Here is an 18007-nt window from a genome sequence, read left to right on the forward strand (position 1 = left end):
ACTATCCACTCTGCCTGTCAAAAAAAAAAAAAAAAAAATTAAAATAAAGCAAAAATTAAAAGCTCCTGAAACACATACTGGAACAGTCTCAATCGGCATTCAGTCAACAACGTCCTAAATATTTACATCAAAATTGAGGCATATAGTGTCATCAAGTATAATAAACTGTTGTTTTGGCCAGCGCCGTGACTTAACAGGCTAATCCTCTGCCTTGCGGCGCTGGCACACCGGGTTCTAGTCCCGGTTGGGGCGCTGGATTCTATCCCGGTTGCCCCTCTTCCAGGCCAGCTCTCTGCTGTGGCAAGGGAGTGCAGTGGAGGATGGCCCAAGTCCTTGGGCCCTGCACCCGCATGAGAGACCAGGAGAAGCACCTGGCTCCTAGCTTCGGATCAGCACGACGCGCCAGCCGCAGCGGCCATTGGAGGGTGAACCAACGGCAAAAAGGAAGACCTTTCTCTCTGTCTCTATCCACTCTGCCTGTCAAAAAAATAAATAAAATAAAAAATAAACCGTTGTTTTAAAAATTCAAAATAGTAAAGAGACGTAAATATTCATGTTAGTATTAATGTCCAGAAGTGTAAAATTTTATAAAGAATAAAAATGGAACATTCTACAATATCACAAATATTGGCATCTCTCTTCTTCCAGATTTCCCTCTCTTAAATAGGGCCTCACTCCCCTATGCATTTCTCTCACTGAATAAAAAGCTTAAAATGTATCATGCTGCCGCATCATATATGCCAGTATTCAGAATACTTCTCTGAATATTGGGCAAGAACCCACAATACTTTTGTGAATTTATTAACAAGCACACGGTAATATAACTGGCACCTCATAGTCCGGTATCAGAAACATGACGTCAGGAGCCAGGGCCGAGAGTTGAACCCCGGCATTCTGATGTGGGACACAGGCACCTTAGTCACTGGACTAAACATTCGCTCCCTGGATTTAGTAACGATGACACCTGATGCCTGAAACCACAAAGAAGCTCCCTCAGTACTTTCCATGTTAGAAGGATCACTTAAAGAACACAGAATTTGTAGGGATTGAAGAAACTCGAGTTTTCTGATAAGAGTGAAACAGTTAACTGCTGCCTACAGTAATTTTAGATAGTTTTAAAAAGTTCAAATTTATACTAGATCACATCAAGGGGAAAAAAAAAATCAGACTACAAGGATTTAGTAATTCTATGAAATGTCTTGTACTTCCCAAATCAGTGCTTGAATCAAGATCGTTCATTGAGAATCACAGAACATGTGTACAGCCATGTACCTCTGATATAATAATATTAGATAGAAACATTCAATGACAAAGCTGAGACTCCCGGTAACATACTACTTCCTCACACTAAACAAAAGGGATAAAATAATGCAAATACAAACCCTGATCTGTTAGAATTCAAAGAAACAAAAGCCAACAGGGATCCATCTACCTGAAGACTTACTGAATACAAAAGGTCGTTATCATATCTCTGCTACATAGTGGAGGATGGTAAAATAATGAGTCAATTAACTTTATCTATCCAAAGATTTAATTTGTTAGTACTTAAGTTTCTATCATGTCCTAATCCTCACAACAAGACTCTGTAGGGTAAAGATCATTATCCTCCTTTATAGCTAAAGAAATTGAGACTCAGGTTAACCAACAAACTACAGTTTAGCTAAGGGGGCAAAAGGACAAAATAAACAGGTACGAGGAAGTAGAAAACGAACATGCAGGATGAAGTCAAGAATTGTGACTTAGGAAATATAAGTATTCTGTACCTAGGTCCAGTAGTTATGATTAACAAAATATTTCACATAATGGAGTACACTTAAAATATACATATATATATATATATATATATATATATTTTGAACTAGGTAGAACCAAGTTTAAAAATAATAATTTAAGGACCAGCACTGTGGCGCAGCAGGTTAAGCCACTACCAAGGGTGCCCACATGGCTCAAATTCAAGTCCCAGCTCCTACACTTTATTTTTTTGAAGATTTATTTATTTATTTGAAAGTGAGAGTTACATAGAAAGAGAAGGAGAGGCAGAGACACAGAGGTCTTCCATCTGCTGGTTCACTCCCCAATTGGTTGCAATGGATGCAGCTTCGCCTATCTGAAGCCAGGAGTCAGGAGCCTCCTCCTGGTCTCCAACACAGGTGCAGGGGCCCAATTAGGCCATCCTCTACCTCCCTCCCAAGCTTAACCTTCAACACCATGGTGCCGGCCCCTCCTCCACTTCTGATCCAGCTCCCTGCTACTGTGTCTGGGCAAGCAGCAGATGGTTGGACTACTTGGGCTCCTTCACCACATGGGGGAACTGGATAAAGCCCTGCCTCCTGGCCTCCGCCTGGTCCATCTCTGGCCACTGTGGCTATTTAGAAGCAGATGGACGACCTTTGTCTCTCTCTCTCTGCAACTCTGCCTTTCAAACAAAATAAATAAAACTTTTTAAAAAAAGATTTAACTGATAAAAATAGTACATACTCATGTTTACGGTATATAAGATACTTTGAAACAGTATTTATACATTGTAGATTAGCTAAATCAGCTAATTAACACACACATCACCTAACATACCTACCATTTCATGTTGGGAAGGGGGGAAAGAGAAGAATACTTAGAAGTTATTCTCTTAACACTGCTACAGTGTACAATGTGTTGTTATTAGCAACAGCCACCACTATGAACAAAGACTTCTTGAAAGTCTTCTTGACATTATGTATCTTTGGATCAACATCTCCCCAATCTCTCACTCCAGGCAACCCTGTCCTATGAGTCTGACTTTAAGTGGGATCACTCCGTATTTGTCTTTCTGTTCCTGGCTTATCTCATTTTATATCATATCCTCCAGGTTCACTCATGTTGGTGCAAATAATAGGATTCCCTGTTTTTTCTGTTTTTTTTTTTTTTTTTTTAAGGAGACTGAATAGTATTTTATTGTGAATGCACCACATTTTCTATATGTATTCATCTGTTGATGAACATGTAGGGTGATCTCATATCTTGACTACTGTAAATAATGCTGCAATGAACAGGGGAGTGTAGTTATTCTCTCTGAAATACTGATTTCATTTTCTTTGGATATGTGAGGGTACTTCAAAGAGACTGTGAAAAAAAAAAGAAATTATATAATAAATTTATTTTGGTGCAAAAAATGTAATCTATGTATGCTTTTTTCATAATATGTACTTTCCATTAACTTTTTGAAAACTCTTACATCCCTAGCAGTAGGGTAGCTGGATGATGTAAAGTTCTGTTTTTAATTTTCTGGACACTGCATACTGCTTCCCACAATGGCTGCACTAATTAACATTCCCACCAACAACAGCACGCAAGGGTTCCCTTTTCTCCATATCCTGTAGAGTATTATCTTTTGTCTTTTTGATAATAGTATCAAGTGTGAGATGATGTCACATCGTGGTTTTAATTTGCATTTGCATGATGATTAGTGATGCTGAGCATTTTTTCATGTACAGTCATGTGTCAATTAACAGTGAGGACAGATTTTGAAAACTGCATCACTGGGCAATTTCATCACTGTGCACACATCACAGAGTATACACAGACCTTGATGGCAGAGTGTGTGACACACCTGAGACATATGGCATAGCTTACTGCAGTTAGGCTACAAAGCCGTACAGCACGTTCCTGTACAGAATACTGTGGGCAATTGTTAACACAATACTATCTGTGTATATAGCCATAACTAAATATAAAAAGGTACAGTAAAAATACAGTATAAAATATTTTTAAAAATAGAGGTGAGTATTTGATCCAGGGGTCAGCCAGGGGTTGGGACACCAGGAACCCTTGTCAAAGGGCCTGGGTTCAAGTTCTTTCTCCTCTTGTGATTTGAGCTTCTGAGGACCCTGGAAATCAGCAGATGACAGCTAATAGAGTTGGTTCTCTGCCACCCTTGTGGAGACCTGGATTGCCTTCCAGGTCTTAGCTCTGGCCTGGGTGGGCATTTGGGGACACAACCAACATATGGCAGTTCTTCCTGTCTGCCTGCCTTTCTTTCTGTCTCTCAAACAAATACTTAAGGGGCCCGCATTGTGGTATAATGAGTTAGACTGCCCCCTGTGATGCTGGCATCCCATATGGGTACTGGTTTGAGTCCTGGCTACTCTATTTCTGATCCAGCTCCCCGCTAATGCACCTGGGAAAGCCGCAAAAGATGGCCCACGTCCTTGGGCTCCTGCATCCACATGAATGAAGCTCCTGGCTTCAGCCTGGCCCAGCTCTGGCTGTAGCGGCCATTTGGGGAGTGAACCAGCAGATGTAATCAATCTCAATCTCTCTCTCTTTCTCTCTTTCCTTCTCTAATTCTGACTTTCAAATAAAATAAACATATCCTAAAAAGAAAAATTTAAATAACTAAAAATTAAAAGACACACACACACAAGAGCGCCTGGACAGGGCACTTACCATATGCACGTGCAGCTTGCCCGACAGCAAGTTCCTGTGGTAAGTGGCTGAGTGGTAAGTGACTGTGAAGGCGTAGGGCATTACTACCTACCACCACAGACTTTATAAACACTACCCTTACACTACACTGAATTTACAATACAAATTTCCATTTTGCCAATCATTAATTAATAGCTTATTATAACTTTTCACTTTATAAAGCTCTTAATATTTTTAACATTGACCTTTGACACTCAGCTTAAAACACAAATATATAGTAGAGTTATACATAAATATTTTCCCCTATATCCTTAATCAATCAGCTTTTTCTTTTCTTTTCTTTTTTTTTTTAGTTTTATTTTACTGCTCCATTGTAAACAAAAACATGAACGTACATAGTAGCCTAGGCTACGTAGGATCAGATCATCAATATCACTGTCATCCACATCTTTACTACGAAGTCTTCAGGGACAATAACACTCGAGGAGTTGGCTAGGCCTTCCTCTGGACACCTTCTTAAGGACCTGCCTGAGGCTGTTTGACCCGTTATCTTCTGTTCAGAAGTAGAAGGAATACACAACATGATAAAAAGTATAGCACTGTTAAATATGGCGACTGGCAACAGCCGCCTGTTATCAGCACTGGACTGCCACTGCACGCTACAGAACTGTTATGTGCTCCACTTTTACACCACTAACAGCACAGGTGTGCTTACCCCACCATCCCCATGAGCATGTGGGTAACGCACTGTGCTCCACCATTATAATGCCTAGGGTGTCACTCGCTGACAGCAATTTTTGGTTCCATTGTCATCCCATGGGACTGCCATTGGATACGTGGTCTGTCATTAACAGAAACAAGTTACGTAGCATGTGCTTGCAGCTGTTGGCCACTTGTCTATCTTCTTTTGAGAAATGTATAGTATTCAGTGCCTTTGCCCATTATTTAGATGGCAAAGAATTTTATTTCTACTATATAGTAATTGAGAGTACAGATCACTTGACATGAAATGCTGTGACAGGACAGACTCATCTTGGCCCATCTTTTAATCAAGTTGTCATTTAATTCCTTATATATTTAAACCCACAAGTCTACACATACACTAGGTCTTCAAAAAGTTCATGGAAAATATATATTTTCAGAAAACTATGCATGGGTTCCAAAAGTTTATTTTGTACCAAAATAAATTTATCTTTTAATTCATTTTTCCATGAACTTGTTGAAGTACCCTCATATTATTCATGTAACCATCTGTGATTAACCATAGATCTTGGCAGCTAGAATGAAAAACTTCAGGACAGGGAAGATTTGGGCTAGCAGCTCTAACTCCAACTAGGGCATCTGCATCACACATCCGTGCTCTAGCTCCTGCTTCCTGCTAACCTGAGGCAGGAAGGTGAGGAGTGGTGATGGCTCAGGTCACTGGGGTCCTGCCACTCCTGAGGGGAACCTAGACTGAATTCCTGGTTCCTATCTTCTGTCCCCCAGCCCTTGTAGGCATCTGGGAGGTGAATCAGCAAATGAGAACTCTGTCTCCTTGCCTCTCAAATAATTTGAAAAAATAATTCCAGGAATCAGAAACTTAAGAAATTCACACTTAATTATATTACATTAACAAAATATCATATCTCACAAGAGACCCCTTAGACAGATTAACGCCTATCTCAGGAGCAAACAGATTTCTTTGTAACTTTGTACTTTTTCCTTAATGAATTACTTTCCTTAATCAATTACAATCTCAATTTTGACACCTTTTGAATGACTAGACAGATAACACAGCTCCATACACTAAAGATTTCTTTATACAAAGCTAAAAACTGTCAAATGAGTAAACTCTGACAGGAACCACTGTTTTATGATCAGAAGAGAAAATGTTTCTAATCCTCAAAAACCAAACAAAAAAACTAAAGCTGGGGCTGTTTATTGTTAATTCATTAATTCATAAAAATTAATGAATAATTTTCTAGTCAGTATAACAGCCATCTAGCTTTGAAAATATTTGTCATAAAAGGATCGGGGGCCTGCATTGTGGTATAGCAAGTTAAGCCGCAGCTTGCAGTGCCAGCATCCCACATGGGTGTTGGTTCAAGTCCCAGCTGCTCCACTTCCAATCCAGCTCCCTGCTAATGCAGGAGCTCGTGGCTTCTGGCTTTGGTCTGGCCCAGCCCTGACCTTTGGGGCCATTTAGGGAGTGAACTATCAAGATCCTTCCCTTCCTCCCTCTTTCTCTCTCCTTCTCTCTCTGTGTAACTCTGGCTTTCAAATAAAGAAAATCAACTTTAAAAAAAAAAAAAAAAAAAGGTGGTTTGACTGAGTGGGAGAACATCTGGCCTGTATAAGGCCCACGAAATCCTTTGGCATGGCCCTGTCAAGGCAACTGCAGGGACTCAAAGTTCAATAAACTGATAGCAGGATAATTTTTAAGTTAATAATTTTGTATGACCACAAATGATGTTATAAATATCCAAGTGGCCCTTGGCAGAAGAAAGGTTCCCCAGCCCAGGACTAAATTAAAGGCCTTATAAGCCTATAGTGCATTCTACAAAATCCAGTGAGTTCACCACTTTAATCTATACTTCCTTACTCAATACTCTATAAATTAAACTTCCATGAAATCTGATATAACTAATGTTGAAACCAATGAGGCATAAAATAAGCATGAATTTTAAGCAACATTCATGTGGGGATATAAATTCTAACCTCAATTTTGACACTTTTTTTTTTTTTTAATTTATTATTTTTTTTGACAGGTAGAGTGGATAGAGAGAGAGACAGAGAGAAAGGTCTTCCTTTTTGTCGTTGGTTCACCCTCCAATGGCCACTGCGGCCAGTGCATCTCGCTGATCCGAAGCCAGGAGCCAGGTGCTTCTCCTGGTCTCCCATGCGGGTGCAGGGCCCAAGAACTTTGGGCCACCCTCCACTGCCTTCCCGGGCCATAGCAGAGAGCTGGCCTGGAAGAGGGGCAACTGGGATAGAATCCGGCGCCCCAACCGGGACTAGAACCCGGTGTGCTGGCGCCGCAAGGCGGAGGATTAGCCTGTTGAGCCACAGCACTGGCCAATTTTGACATTTTTTGAATGACTAGACAGATAACACAGCTCCATACATTAAAGATTTCTTATCTTTAATACAAAGCTAAAAATTATCAAATGAGTAAACTCTGACAGGAATCACTGTTTTATGTTCGGAAGAGAAAATGTTTCTAATGCTCAAAAAACAAAAAAACTAAAGCTGGGGCTCTTTATTGTTAAGTATTAGAGGTAAAGTACTATTAGATTTTTTAAAAAGCCTGCATCATATTAGATCTATGAAGTCCTGTTTGCTCCAACCAGCAACATTATATCCTCTTTTGTTTCATTTTTAATGATATTATCTGGGGCAGGTGTTGTAGTACAGTGGGCTAAGCTGTCGCTTGGGGTGCCTGCATCCCACACAGGAGTGTTCAAGTCCCTGCTCATCCACTTCTGATCCAGCTCCTCTAATGCCCTTGGGAAGGCTGCAGAGGATAGCCCAACTACCTTGGTTCCTGCTACCCACGTGGGAGAACCTGATGGAGTTTCTGGCTCCTGGGTTTGGCCTGGTCCAGCTCTGGCTGTTGCACACATTTGGAGAGTAAATTAGCAAATAGAAGATATCTCCGTCTCGCCCTCTCTCTCTCTCTAATAAAAATAAATTTTATTTTATTTTTTTAAAAAGATTTTAGTTATTTTACAGGTAAAGTTACAGACAGTGAGACAGTGTGACAGAGAGACAGAGAGAAAGGTCCTCCTTCTGCTGGTTCACTCCCCAAATGGCTGCAACGGCCAGAGCTGTGCTGATCCGAAGCCAGGAGCTTCTTCCTGGTCTCCCATGTGGGTGCAGGGACCCAAGCACTTGGGCCATCCTCCACTGCTTTCCCAGACCATTGCAGAGAGCTGGACTAGAAGAGGAGCAGCTGGGACTCGAACCGGCACCCATATGGGGTGCAGGTGCCGCAGGTGAAAGATTAAAATAGTGCACCACGGGACCAGCACCAAAATAAAGAAATTTTAAATAAAATAAGGTGATAAAATTTTCATTATCTCGTGAAATCACAAAAGGTCAAGGAGGCCATTAATTCTTCGTATAACTCTGATTCTACTTAAACACTTCGTCAAGGATTAGAAATGAAGAAAAAACCCAATTGGTAATAGATGCTCAATAAAAGAAAATTTACAATGTGTGAGGGAGCACACATTTTGTTATCTTTTTCAACCAACTAGTAACTAAGGTCACTATATTCTGATTATTCTTTATGTGATACACGTCCTTACATACCTAAACACTCTTTTATAGCAGAATGCTTGATTGAGTGTATTTAACTAAACAAGGTCTCTCAAAATCTGCCATTTTTATAGATCAATCTTCACACATTTAAGTACAAAAACTTTTTAATACTGTTCTCTCAAATAAGTCGCTGTTTCTCTACAGGTGATCTGTTTTTCTAATCTGTGGTTGGATTCTATCTGAATCAGAATCACACAACAGGATTATAAGATGCAAAATTCTTGCATTGCCATCCCCAGACCTAACAAGTTTGAGAGATATGAGGTCCTCAAATCTTTATTTTTTTTTAAAGCAAGCACCAAGTGATGCTTATGTACACTAATACTTCAATTACATTTAATTAAGATTCTAAGCTCTTTCAGAGCAAGAATTATACAATTTCTTCTGTAATTACTCAAAGCAGAAAATCACCATAGAGAATGCTCAGTAGCAACTAGTTTTAGAAATGCTAAAATGTCAATCATGGAGAGGACAAAGATCGCTATTCATGGCTGAATGATGACTCTGGGATGCAAAACCCCAGAATGTGAAAACATGAAAGGTGTTGCTTTGGCACAGCAAGAACATCCTATGGGTGAAGCACAAGGAACAAGAGTGCAACCTTGACAATAAGTACGTACAGGCTGCAGTATTAGTGTCTGAATGAACATCACAGAATTTCCCAAGATTCTGCACAACCAACTCCTGTAATTTTTACAGTGCTTTAACACAGCAAAAACTGTATTTATTTAATCTGTAATAGTTAACATTAGGCTTAGCTATTCAATCTCTAACAACTGTCAATAGCTACAACTAAGCTTTCTAAATATACACAGTGAGAATAACAGCACCATTGTGAACTAATGCTAAGTTTTAGGAAGTCCAAGAATAAGAAAGGTTAAAAAAGTAGTAACATATACCAATTTGCTACCACTACTAAAAGCCAGAATAAGGTACAGGAAGTATAATTTTTAGCCAAAGCATGTTCTTCACAGTTGTGAGCATCAACTAGACAGGAATGATTTTTACTCAGCCAAACAAGTAAAATAAAAGTCAACCTGACAGGCCATTTTTCTCGCAAGAGGAAACCACAACATTGCAATGATACCACCTATACCAAAACATAAATGTAAAAGCTACCAATGCTGGACATCCAGTGTAAGACAAGGGGCTGTGTAGCCTGAAAGTATTGAGAGGAGATTGGGAAATGTTAACTACTGCTCTTCTCATCAACACAATGACAGCAACTACGTAAGTACCTTTTGCACATTTTAATTTACATGTGTTCTAACACTTGTTGCTTCCCACTGCGGCAAAGTTTTTTAAGGCCAGTATAAGCTTACAGATCAAATGTTAAGAATGCATTCATAGTAAAAGAATATATATATATATATATCTTTCTAGGAAGCTGTTAATAAGACAGCCCACACGCTATCAAACATGAAGCTACAGTCACCTTAGTTTGGATCTATTCTGGTCAGAACTTTTTCAGACTGTAAATTCTGTGGTAACCTCTATTTTACCCTATAATAAAACAGGAAGCAATATATAAAAGAATGTTCATTACAATCATAGAAAAAGTGAAAAGGTTTGATTTTTAATAATACTGTTTTACTGACTTTCCTCATGTAAGAAAAATCATGTAATCTAACTTTCTTGAAGAGAAATGTCAAAGTAACCTAAAACAGAAGTACAGTCTCGGATGACAGAGACACAAGTGGCCATGTTACTATAAGAAGGCTTCATTAAAATTTTAGCCAGCTAAATCGAGTAACTGACAGGAAAAAAATTTTCTCTGACAACAACATTTAGTGATTCCACAAAATGGAAGTATATGCAAACTCCAAATCAAATCTATGTATTAAATTGCTTAACTACTTACCCACAGTATACCAACTAGCATCTGTCAACTTGCTGATAATAGCCTCCTGAATGGATCCGTCAGATGTCCTTGTTTCAACAATAGCTCCAACCTTAAACATGAAATACAAATTTCCTTACCAAATTTAGACAAACAAATCACTCCCACCAACTTTATGATCTGGGTTTGGAAAAACAATACTTATGATACTTCTACCCTTATAATGCCTGAGGCTTTTATTATTTACTTATAGTGCTCATACATTTGTTATAAAATTTGAGCTGTAAAACAATTTACCATAAGTAGAGTAGCTCTTATTACTGCTATTTTATACATTAAAAATTGTGACTCAGAAAGAGGAAGTAATTTTCAGAGTCAAAGATAGGGATCTCACCTCAAAGCTTTTTCACTAGAAAATTATACCTAAGAATCATAAAGCCACTAAGACAACAAAAATAGCCTCTTTCATGGAAATAATGAATTTTGAAATTAATGATGGCATTTTAAGGAAACTGTTAGATAGAGATTTAGCTGGAAAGAAAGGAATGTTCCAGTTGACCTTCTTTCCGCTTCCAGAACTTTGTATATGAGCTCCTAAACAAAGTAGTGCTCTGTTAGAGCAAGGATAGGTTACATAAACAAATGGCCAGAAATGAACAGAAAATGTAAAACGAGTGCCAGTGTTGGGTTAAGCTGCCACTTGTGACACCTACACCCCATACTGGAGGGTCAGCTTGAGTCCTGGCTGCTCTGCTTCTGATCCAGCTCCCTGCTAAGGCATCTGGGAAAGTAGTAGAAGATGGTCAAAGTGCTGGGCCACCGCCACCAATGCAGAAGACTCAGATGGAGTTAAGGGCTCCCGTTTTTTTTTACAGATTATTTATTTGAAAGAGCTACACAGAAAGGCAGAGAGAGAGAGAGAGAGGGGTCCTCCATCCGCTGGCTCACTCCCCACCTGGCCACAACAGCCAGAGCTGCACCAACCCGAAGCCAGGAGCCAGGAACCTCCGCTGAGTCTCACACGCAGATGCAGGGGCCCAAGGACCTGGGCCATAGCAGAGAGCTGGATAGGAAGTGGAGCAGCTGGGACTCAAACCGGAGCCCCATGGGATGCCGGCATCACAGGCTGTGGCCCCACCCGCTCCAACGCAGCGCAGGCCCCTCCTGTCTTCAGCCTGGTCCAGCCCCAGTCATTAAGGCTATCTGGGGAGTAAGCCAGTGGATGGAATTTCTCTCTGTCATTTTGCATTTCAAATTAATAAATAAGTAAATCTTAAGACAAAACATAAAATAAGCATTCATTAAATTGAGTTATGAAATGAACAGTTTACTTGGTGTATCAGAACAGAAAAAATCAGATCTATGACACTAGTCTAAAATTTAGCAGGCATCATCTCACAGATGTCAACAACGTACAAATCAGTGTAAGCTATTTAAAAAGATGGCAGAGAACTTGTCTATATAAAATTACTTCTGTAAGATGTTTAATATTCTGAAGCTGAAGACATTCCTCATTTGCATTTTTGTTTTCTGATTAACTTTATAACATTTTACGTGTCTGTGTAACAATGTATGAATTACATGAATCCATGATTCATGATTCTAGATTTTAAACTGTACAATATACGTACTCTTAAAGGACCCTTTACTTGATCATCTTGCACCAATTGTGTAGTATTATCCTGTTTCAGAAGCACCTGGAAAACATGTTTGCACAGTAATCTGTATGTTACTTTAAAACAATACATTTCTGGTAACATTAACAATGTCTTTAAACAATGCTTTCTTAGCCCCCCGTGGTTACAAGGCATTACACTGTCTTCCATTTATGTCTATGGCTTCTCTCATTAACTAGGAGCTCTAGAGTCCTCCTTCACTGCCACAGACTCAGCAGTTAGCAGTGTGCATGCATGTAACTTGTATCACGTGTAGTACATGCTACTGCCTACATGAAGGGTAAACAAAGCCAGAATTCCTTTGGAATAATTAATCATGATAAGCAATTCAGTTACAAATAAGTACTTCTTTCTAAATATACAAGGTAAGCATCTTTAATGGAGCAATTAACCAAATAAGTAAATTCAAATTCTAGGTTTAGGGGGGTCTTCAAAAAGTTCACGGAAAATGTGTATCATGGAGGTTGGTGTCGTGGCACAGCACGTTAAGCTACTGCCTATGATACCAGCATCCCATATTGGAATGCCCAGTCCTGGCTGCTTCGCTTCTGATCCAGCTCCCTGATGATGTGCCTGGGAATGCAGCAGAAGATGGCCCAAGAGTGTGGGCCCCCGACATCCACATGGGAGACCCAGACAGAGTTCCCGGCTCCCGGGTTTGGCCTGGTCCAGCCCTGGCTGGTGTGGCCACTGGGGGAGTGAACCAGCAGACGATCTCTGTCTGTCTCCCCCTCTCTTCCCGCCACTGTGCCGCTCAAATAAAAATAAATATAAAACCTTTATAAAAAAATGCATATCATGAAAAATTTCTCAAATTTTTGCACCAAAATAAATTTTTTAATTTTAATTTTTTTTAATTTGAGAAACAGAGAAAGAGAAACAAGAATGCTCCCTCATCTGCTGGTTCACTCCCCAAAGGCCTGCAGCCCCAGGAATTCAATTCAGGTCTCCCATGTGGGTTATAGGGACCCAACCAGCTGAGCTATTACCTGCTACCTACCAGAGGCACATGAGCAGGACAGTACAAACAAAAGCAGAGCTGGGTCACAGGCGTGAAATGCAGGCATCTTAACCACCTGGCCTAAAGCCAGGTGTCCTAATTTTTTTATTTCCATTTTCTACAAGCTTTTTGAATTACCCTCATATGTCTAAGATGCCCCTGAAACGATCACAATACTAAAAATGGTGAAAATTATAAAAAAAAATCCGAATAAATATTTAGTAAATCAAATTCTGTATAGCTGACACAATCACAAGGCTATAGGAAACAGAAGCAGCGATTAATGTCAAATGACATTCCATTAACATTTGAAGAAAAGTTTCATCAGACCAAAATTTAAACAGGAATGGTAAATAAATTCATTTATCTACCACACAAATCACAGTCCTTTGGTTCAACGGTTCTCAAACATTCACACAGATCAGAAACATTCGGGGAACTTCATTTAGACACAGTGACTGGACTCACCTCCAGAGTTTCTCATTCAGTACGTCTGGGGTGGAAGCCTGAGAATCTGCATTTTCAGAAAGCTTCTCAGGTGAAGCTCATGCTATTCGTCTAGAGGCCACATCTAGAGAATTATTGCTCTAGTTCATTCATTCATTCAACAACTTTTGAGAGCCTACTACATATCAGGAAGTGTTGGGGATAGAACACCTCAGACATTACCTCTTTTTGTAGTGCTTAATTCTGCTAGGAGAATATCAGATACACATAAGCAAATAAAGCAAATTGCAAACTACAAGTTCAGCATGATCCAAAAATAAGAACAGAGTAGTGCTATGGTGAGCACAGTTCAAAGTCTGGAAGGCCACGACAAATTTTTCTGGAGTGGTATCAAGGAAGACTTTTAGGAACTGCACAGCTTTATAATGTCCCCACTGTGCATATAATCACGATGACTTCTGTGTCAAAGCAACAGAGATTATTTGAAAACACGTTCATCGAGGGAAATCACAAGAAGGCAACACAGAAAATGTTAACCGAAGTCCTTCTGCGAGGTAAGGCACGGATATTAATCCATCTATAATTTTTCTGCATTTCCAAATAATTTACAGGAAAGGTTTTTTTTCCTGTTAACGAAAGTATCTGAAAAATGAACTTCTTCAATCATTTTTAATGCTCTCTTAGCAATATAATTCCTTATGTACTTTTCCCCAGTCACTCTAATTGTCTCTACCCGAACATTACCGAAGGGGAGAAAACAGTGTATAGCCTTATTAAGTTTACTACCACAAGCAGGAAAGAGCCAAATGCCAGGGAGCATCATGAGCATGGTATTTGATAGAAGCCTTCTGGAATAATTTCTCATTTTGAGTATTTTTCTCTGTCCATTCTCATTGTGCTTTTGCTATGAGTTTACATAACAGAGCTTTCCATAATGATGATTCAATAAATAAGATTGATTTGCATTCACCCCCTTCCCCAGTTTCTTCCATCCAGGCAATACAACTGTTGCATAAAATGTTACCTTGACTTTCACCAGCCGTTTCACGGTTTTAATCTTTGCCTCACAGAAGGCACCGCGGTACTTGGCACTGACATCCGTTCCCACTGTCAGGTAGGCAGGCTCGTCCGCCGCCTGGGGAAGGAACACAACCTGTGAAAGCCACCACTATTTCTCCCTGCCTCAACCTCAAGTGTCATTAAACGGTTCTGTATTTAATAAGAACAGGAAAACTATTTGCTTACTAGTTATCACCGAAAATCTGAAAGCTACCCCTAAAGCAAAAACTTTGTTAACAACCCTTCATTTGATATACTGATGCCCTGATACCATAAAACATTTTAAAGCTGTAATTGAAAATTATCAGTAAGGAAATACAATGATTTTTTTTTTCTTCAGATACATAATGTTTCAAAAGTTGCTCGCTTCACATTAGAAATGGAAAAATGAGGAAAAAAAAAACAGAAAAAGCCTACTTCCTGGCAATGTCTCATAAAACTCTGGAGTTATTTATTTATGGCCTCTTAATTATTTTCCAATTAAAAGCAATACTGCTGCTAAAATTAACACTAACAATACATAATTAAATGTTTATTGATAGTTACATAAAGGCAACAACTTTTTGGACACAGTGTAACTCATAGATAAGAAACGAAGCAAATCCTTCCCAAAAGGAGTATCTTCGGGAAATTCATTGCTAAAAGCTGCAAGTATAAGGTTTACCTCGGAATTCAGCTGATGAGTGCAGATAGGAACTGATGGCTCAAGACTTGTGGCCAACCCTGGTTTACCACGCTGATCTTCTTGGCATAAAAAAATAAGCTTTCCTGAGAAATGTCTCCTTGTAGCAAATGGCCACAATCACAGTGATGCACCGAAAGATGTGCGCCATTTCCTTCTGTGCTTCATTCTAGTCCTGACAGCGACAGGATGACAACCATCTCAATCTGTCACTTTACCTATTTTTTTTTTCTAAAGAGTGCCCCTAGGAGTTCAATTCCACGTGGCTAAGGGCAAAGGTAACCGTGTGCCCTTCAGAGAGAGATTTCTGAGCCGAAAACAATTCTTCATGTTCCCAGCGAGTTTTCCCAAGTAATATCCAAGCTAGATGCGTCACTTCGAGAAAACAGGAAGACAAGAAAAGCTCTGGGGAAACACCGTACTTCAGGGCTTAGAACACTGGAATCGGGTACCTATGAGAGTGAGCGCACGTAGAAATAATGCAAACTGAAGAGGAATACTTTAGGCCAACAAGTACCTAACACAGTCACTCCAGAAACCTACGAGGTCTCCCTTTGCTTTTAAACATCCCCAGCGCGGTGTGTGTGTGTATGTGTGTGTGTAGGGGTGCACATACACACGACACGGCGGCTCTAGGTTTTAAATATCTATCATAAACTCCAACTCTCCAGCCACCGAAGTTTGCTGTATCCTCAGAAGAAATATCTCCTCTTCTCCACGCACCTATCCTGTGCCTGAAAATCGGCCATGGGAGGAAGAAAACAATTTTCCAAAAGAGAAAAAAAAAAAAAATCCCCTCAAAGCACCAGAGCAGGACAAAAGCTTCCCTTCTGCAGCGGTGGCTGCCGGCGCAGGAAGTGTTGAAAAATACGAGCTGAGTGGACCACGACCGTGGGCTGCGGCGGCTTTGCAAAGTGCGAGCCGCGGCGGCGGGGCTGAGCGCACGCACGTACCGACCGCGGCTCGCCCATTCAACAAAGTGCGGCTCGGGGCCGGGGCCGCGGGCGCCCGCACCCCCGCCCCAACACGTACCTTCATTTTCACGGGCGATCTGTGGGGGTCCAGCTCCGCGAGCCCTACCGCCGCCGCTGCAGCCGAGAGAGAGAGAGAGACACACAGACGCGGAGTCAGCGACCCGGCCGAGCCCACACACGCAGCGCCCGCAGCGGCCCGGGGGCTCGGACCCTCGCGGGGCGCGCGCGGCCCCGGGCGCGGCGAGCAGCCCACGCGCGCCGAGAGGGCAGCGCGCTCCGCCCCGCAGCCCGGCGGCCCCCCGCGCCCCCGCCCGGACCGGAACGCTCGACTCGGAGCCCGGGACGGAGCGCTCGGGGGGAGCCGGGCAGGGCGCCGCCCGCGCAGCCCCCGGGACACCCCGAGTCCGGCCCGCGCGCCCCGCCTCCGCGGCTCGGCCCCCTCGGCCCGCCCCGGGCCCGCGGCGGCGGCAGCCGAGTGTCACGGCGCCATTGCTCTCCGCCCCGCGCTCCGCACCGTGTCAGGAAGCAGAAGCGCTCCTCCGGCCCGCGGGGCAGGGGGCCGCGGCCTGCAGCCGGGGGGCTGCGCGCGCCCGGGGGGCCCCCGCGCCGGGGGCAGCGGGCCGGGGGCGCCGCGAGGAGGAGGAGGAGGCGAGGAGGAGGAGGAGGAGGAGGAGGAGGAGGAGGGAGGCGGCCGGACGGGGTGTGGGAGGGGAGGGCAGCCGCACCGCCGCGGCCGCCGCCTCCTCCCGCGCGCCCGCCTCAACTTTTTCGTGCAGCCCGGAGCGGGACCAGCCCCCCGCGCCCCCTCGGCTCCTGCCAGGCGCCGCCGCGGACTTGGGGGCCGGCTCTGCCCCGCGCGGAAGCAAACTTAGCGGCGCGGCCAAGCCCACAGCCATTTTCCCGGGGCGCCGGGGGGAAGCGGCCGCGGCGGCCCCGGCAGTGCAGCCCCCTGCCCCAGAGCTCGGCGCGCCGCCCGCCCCGTCTCCGACGCCTCCAACTGCACCGGGACCCCGGGCAGCGGCACCAGCTGCCGCTGCCGCTCCGTCCATTCAGCTGCCCCGCCGCCCTGCCCGCCACCTACCCGCTGCGGCTCGACCGCGCGCTGTCAGCTCTCTCGAGTCCCCCGCCCCTCCGACCCCCGTGGGCCCCCGTCCGGGCAGCACCGCTCCCGGCCGCGGCGGCAGCCCCTGCGCCCGGTTCCCCACTCGCCCCGATTTACTGCCACAATCCACCAAATAACAAGCTGTTGAGCAGACTCGCTTCTACACGAACTCCTATTGGCTGCCCGTGACGCCGAAGAGCTTCGGATTGGAGCCCGCTGCCTGCCGTTCTCATTGGATGCATCTCCGAAACTTCACGGATTGGTGCGAGAAACAGCAGGTAGGACATCTTCTACTTGTGATTGGCTGGCTCCGCAGACTGACGCGATTGGTGGGTCGGGGGACGGAGTAGGCGAGTCCTGAGATGCAATTGGCTGAGGCGACTCCGGATGTGCTTGACTGAGCACCGATTGGTGCACCGAGGGGTCAGGAAGAGCAGCTCGGCACGAGGATTGGCGGTGCAGTGTCCCATGGAAACGGAACCCAGAACTGCAGCCAGGCGCTCGCACGGGGGCGGGGCAGG

At 43.1% G+C, this 18007-nt stretch overlaps 1 protein-coding gene across 2 annotated transcripts in view; it reads right to left on the minus strand.

Annotated features, from left to right (window-relative positions):
• ARID4A (AT-rich interaction domain 4A) overlaps positions 1-17957 on the minus strand; it is an 85014-nt gene extending 67057 nt beyond the window's left edge. The window contains exons 1-5 of one of the 2 annotated variants that reach the window (XM_062205049.1): positions 17617-17957; positions 16443-16498; positions 14694-14804; positions 12178-12243; positions 10568-10658 (exon numbers count right to left, since the gene is read on the minus strand). In XM_062205049.1, the coding sequence (XP_062061033.1) occupies positions 10568-10658; positions 12178-12243; positions 14694-14804; positions 16443-16498; positions 17617-17773 (481 nt within the window). In that variant the 5' untranslated portion in view covers positions 17774-17957. Of the gene's footprint in view, positions 1-10567; positions 10659-12177; positions 12244-14693; positions 14805-16442; positions 16499-17465; positions 17503-17616 lie in introns of those variants that run through there. The other variant, XM_062205050.1, reaches the window with a different exon arrangement.
• Positions 17958-18007: the final 50 nt, after the last annotated feature.

The sequence above is a fragment of the Lepus europaeus genome, chromosome 11, assembly GCF_033115175.1.
Source record: "Lepus europaeus isolate LE1 chromosome 11, mLepTim1.pri, whole genome shotgun sequence".
NCBI classification, from domain to species: domain Eukaryota; kingdom Metazoa; phylum Chordata; class Mammalia; order Lagomorpha; family Leporidae; genus Lepus; species Lepus europaeus.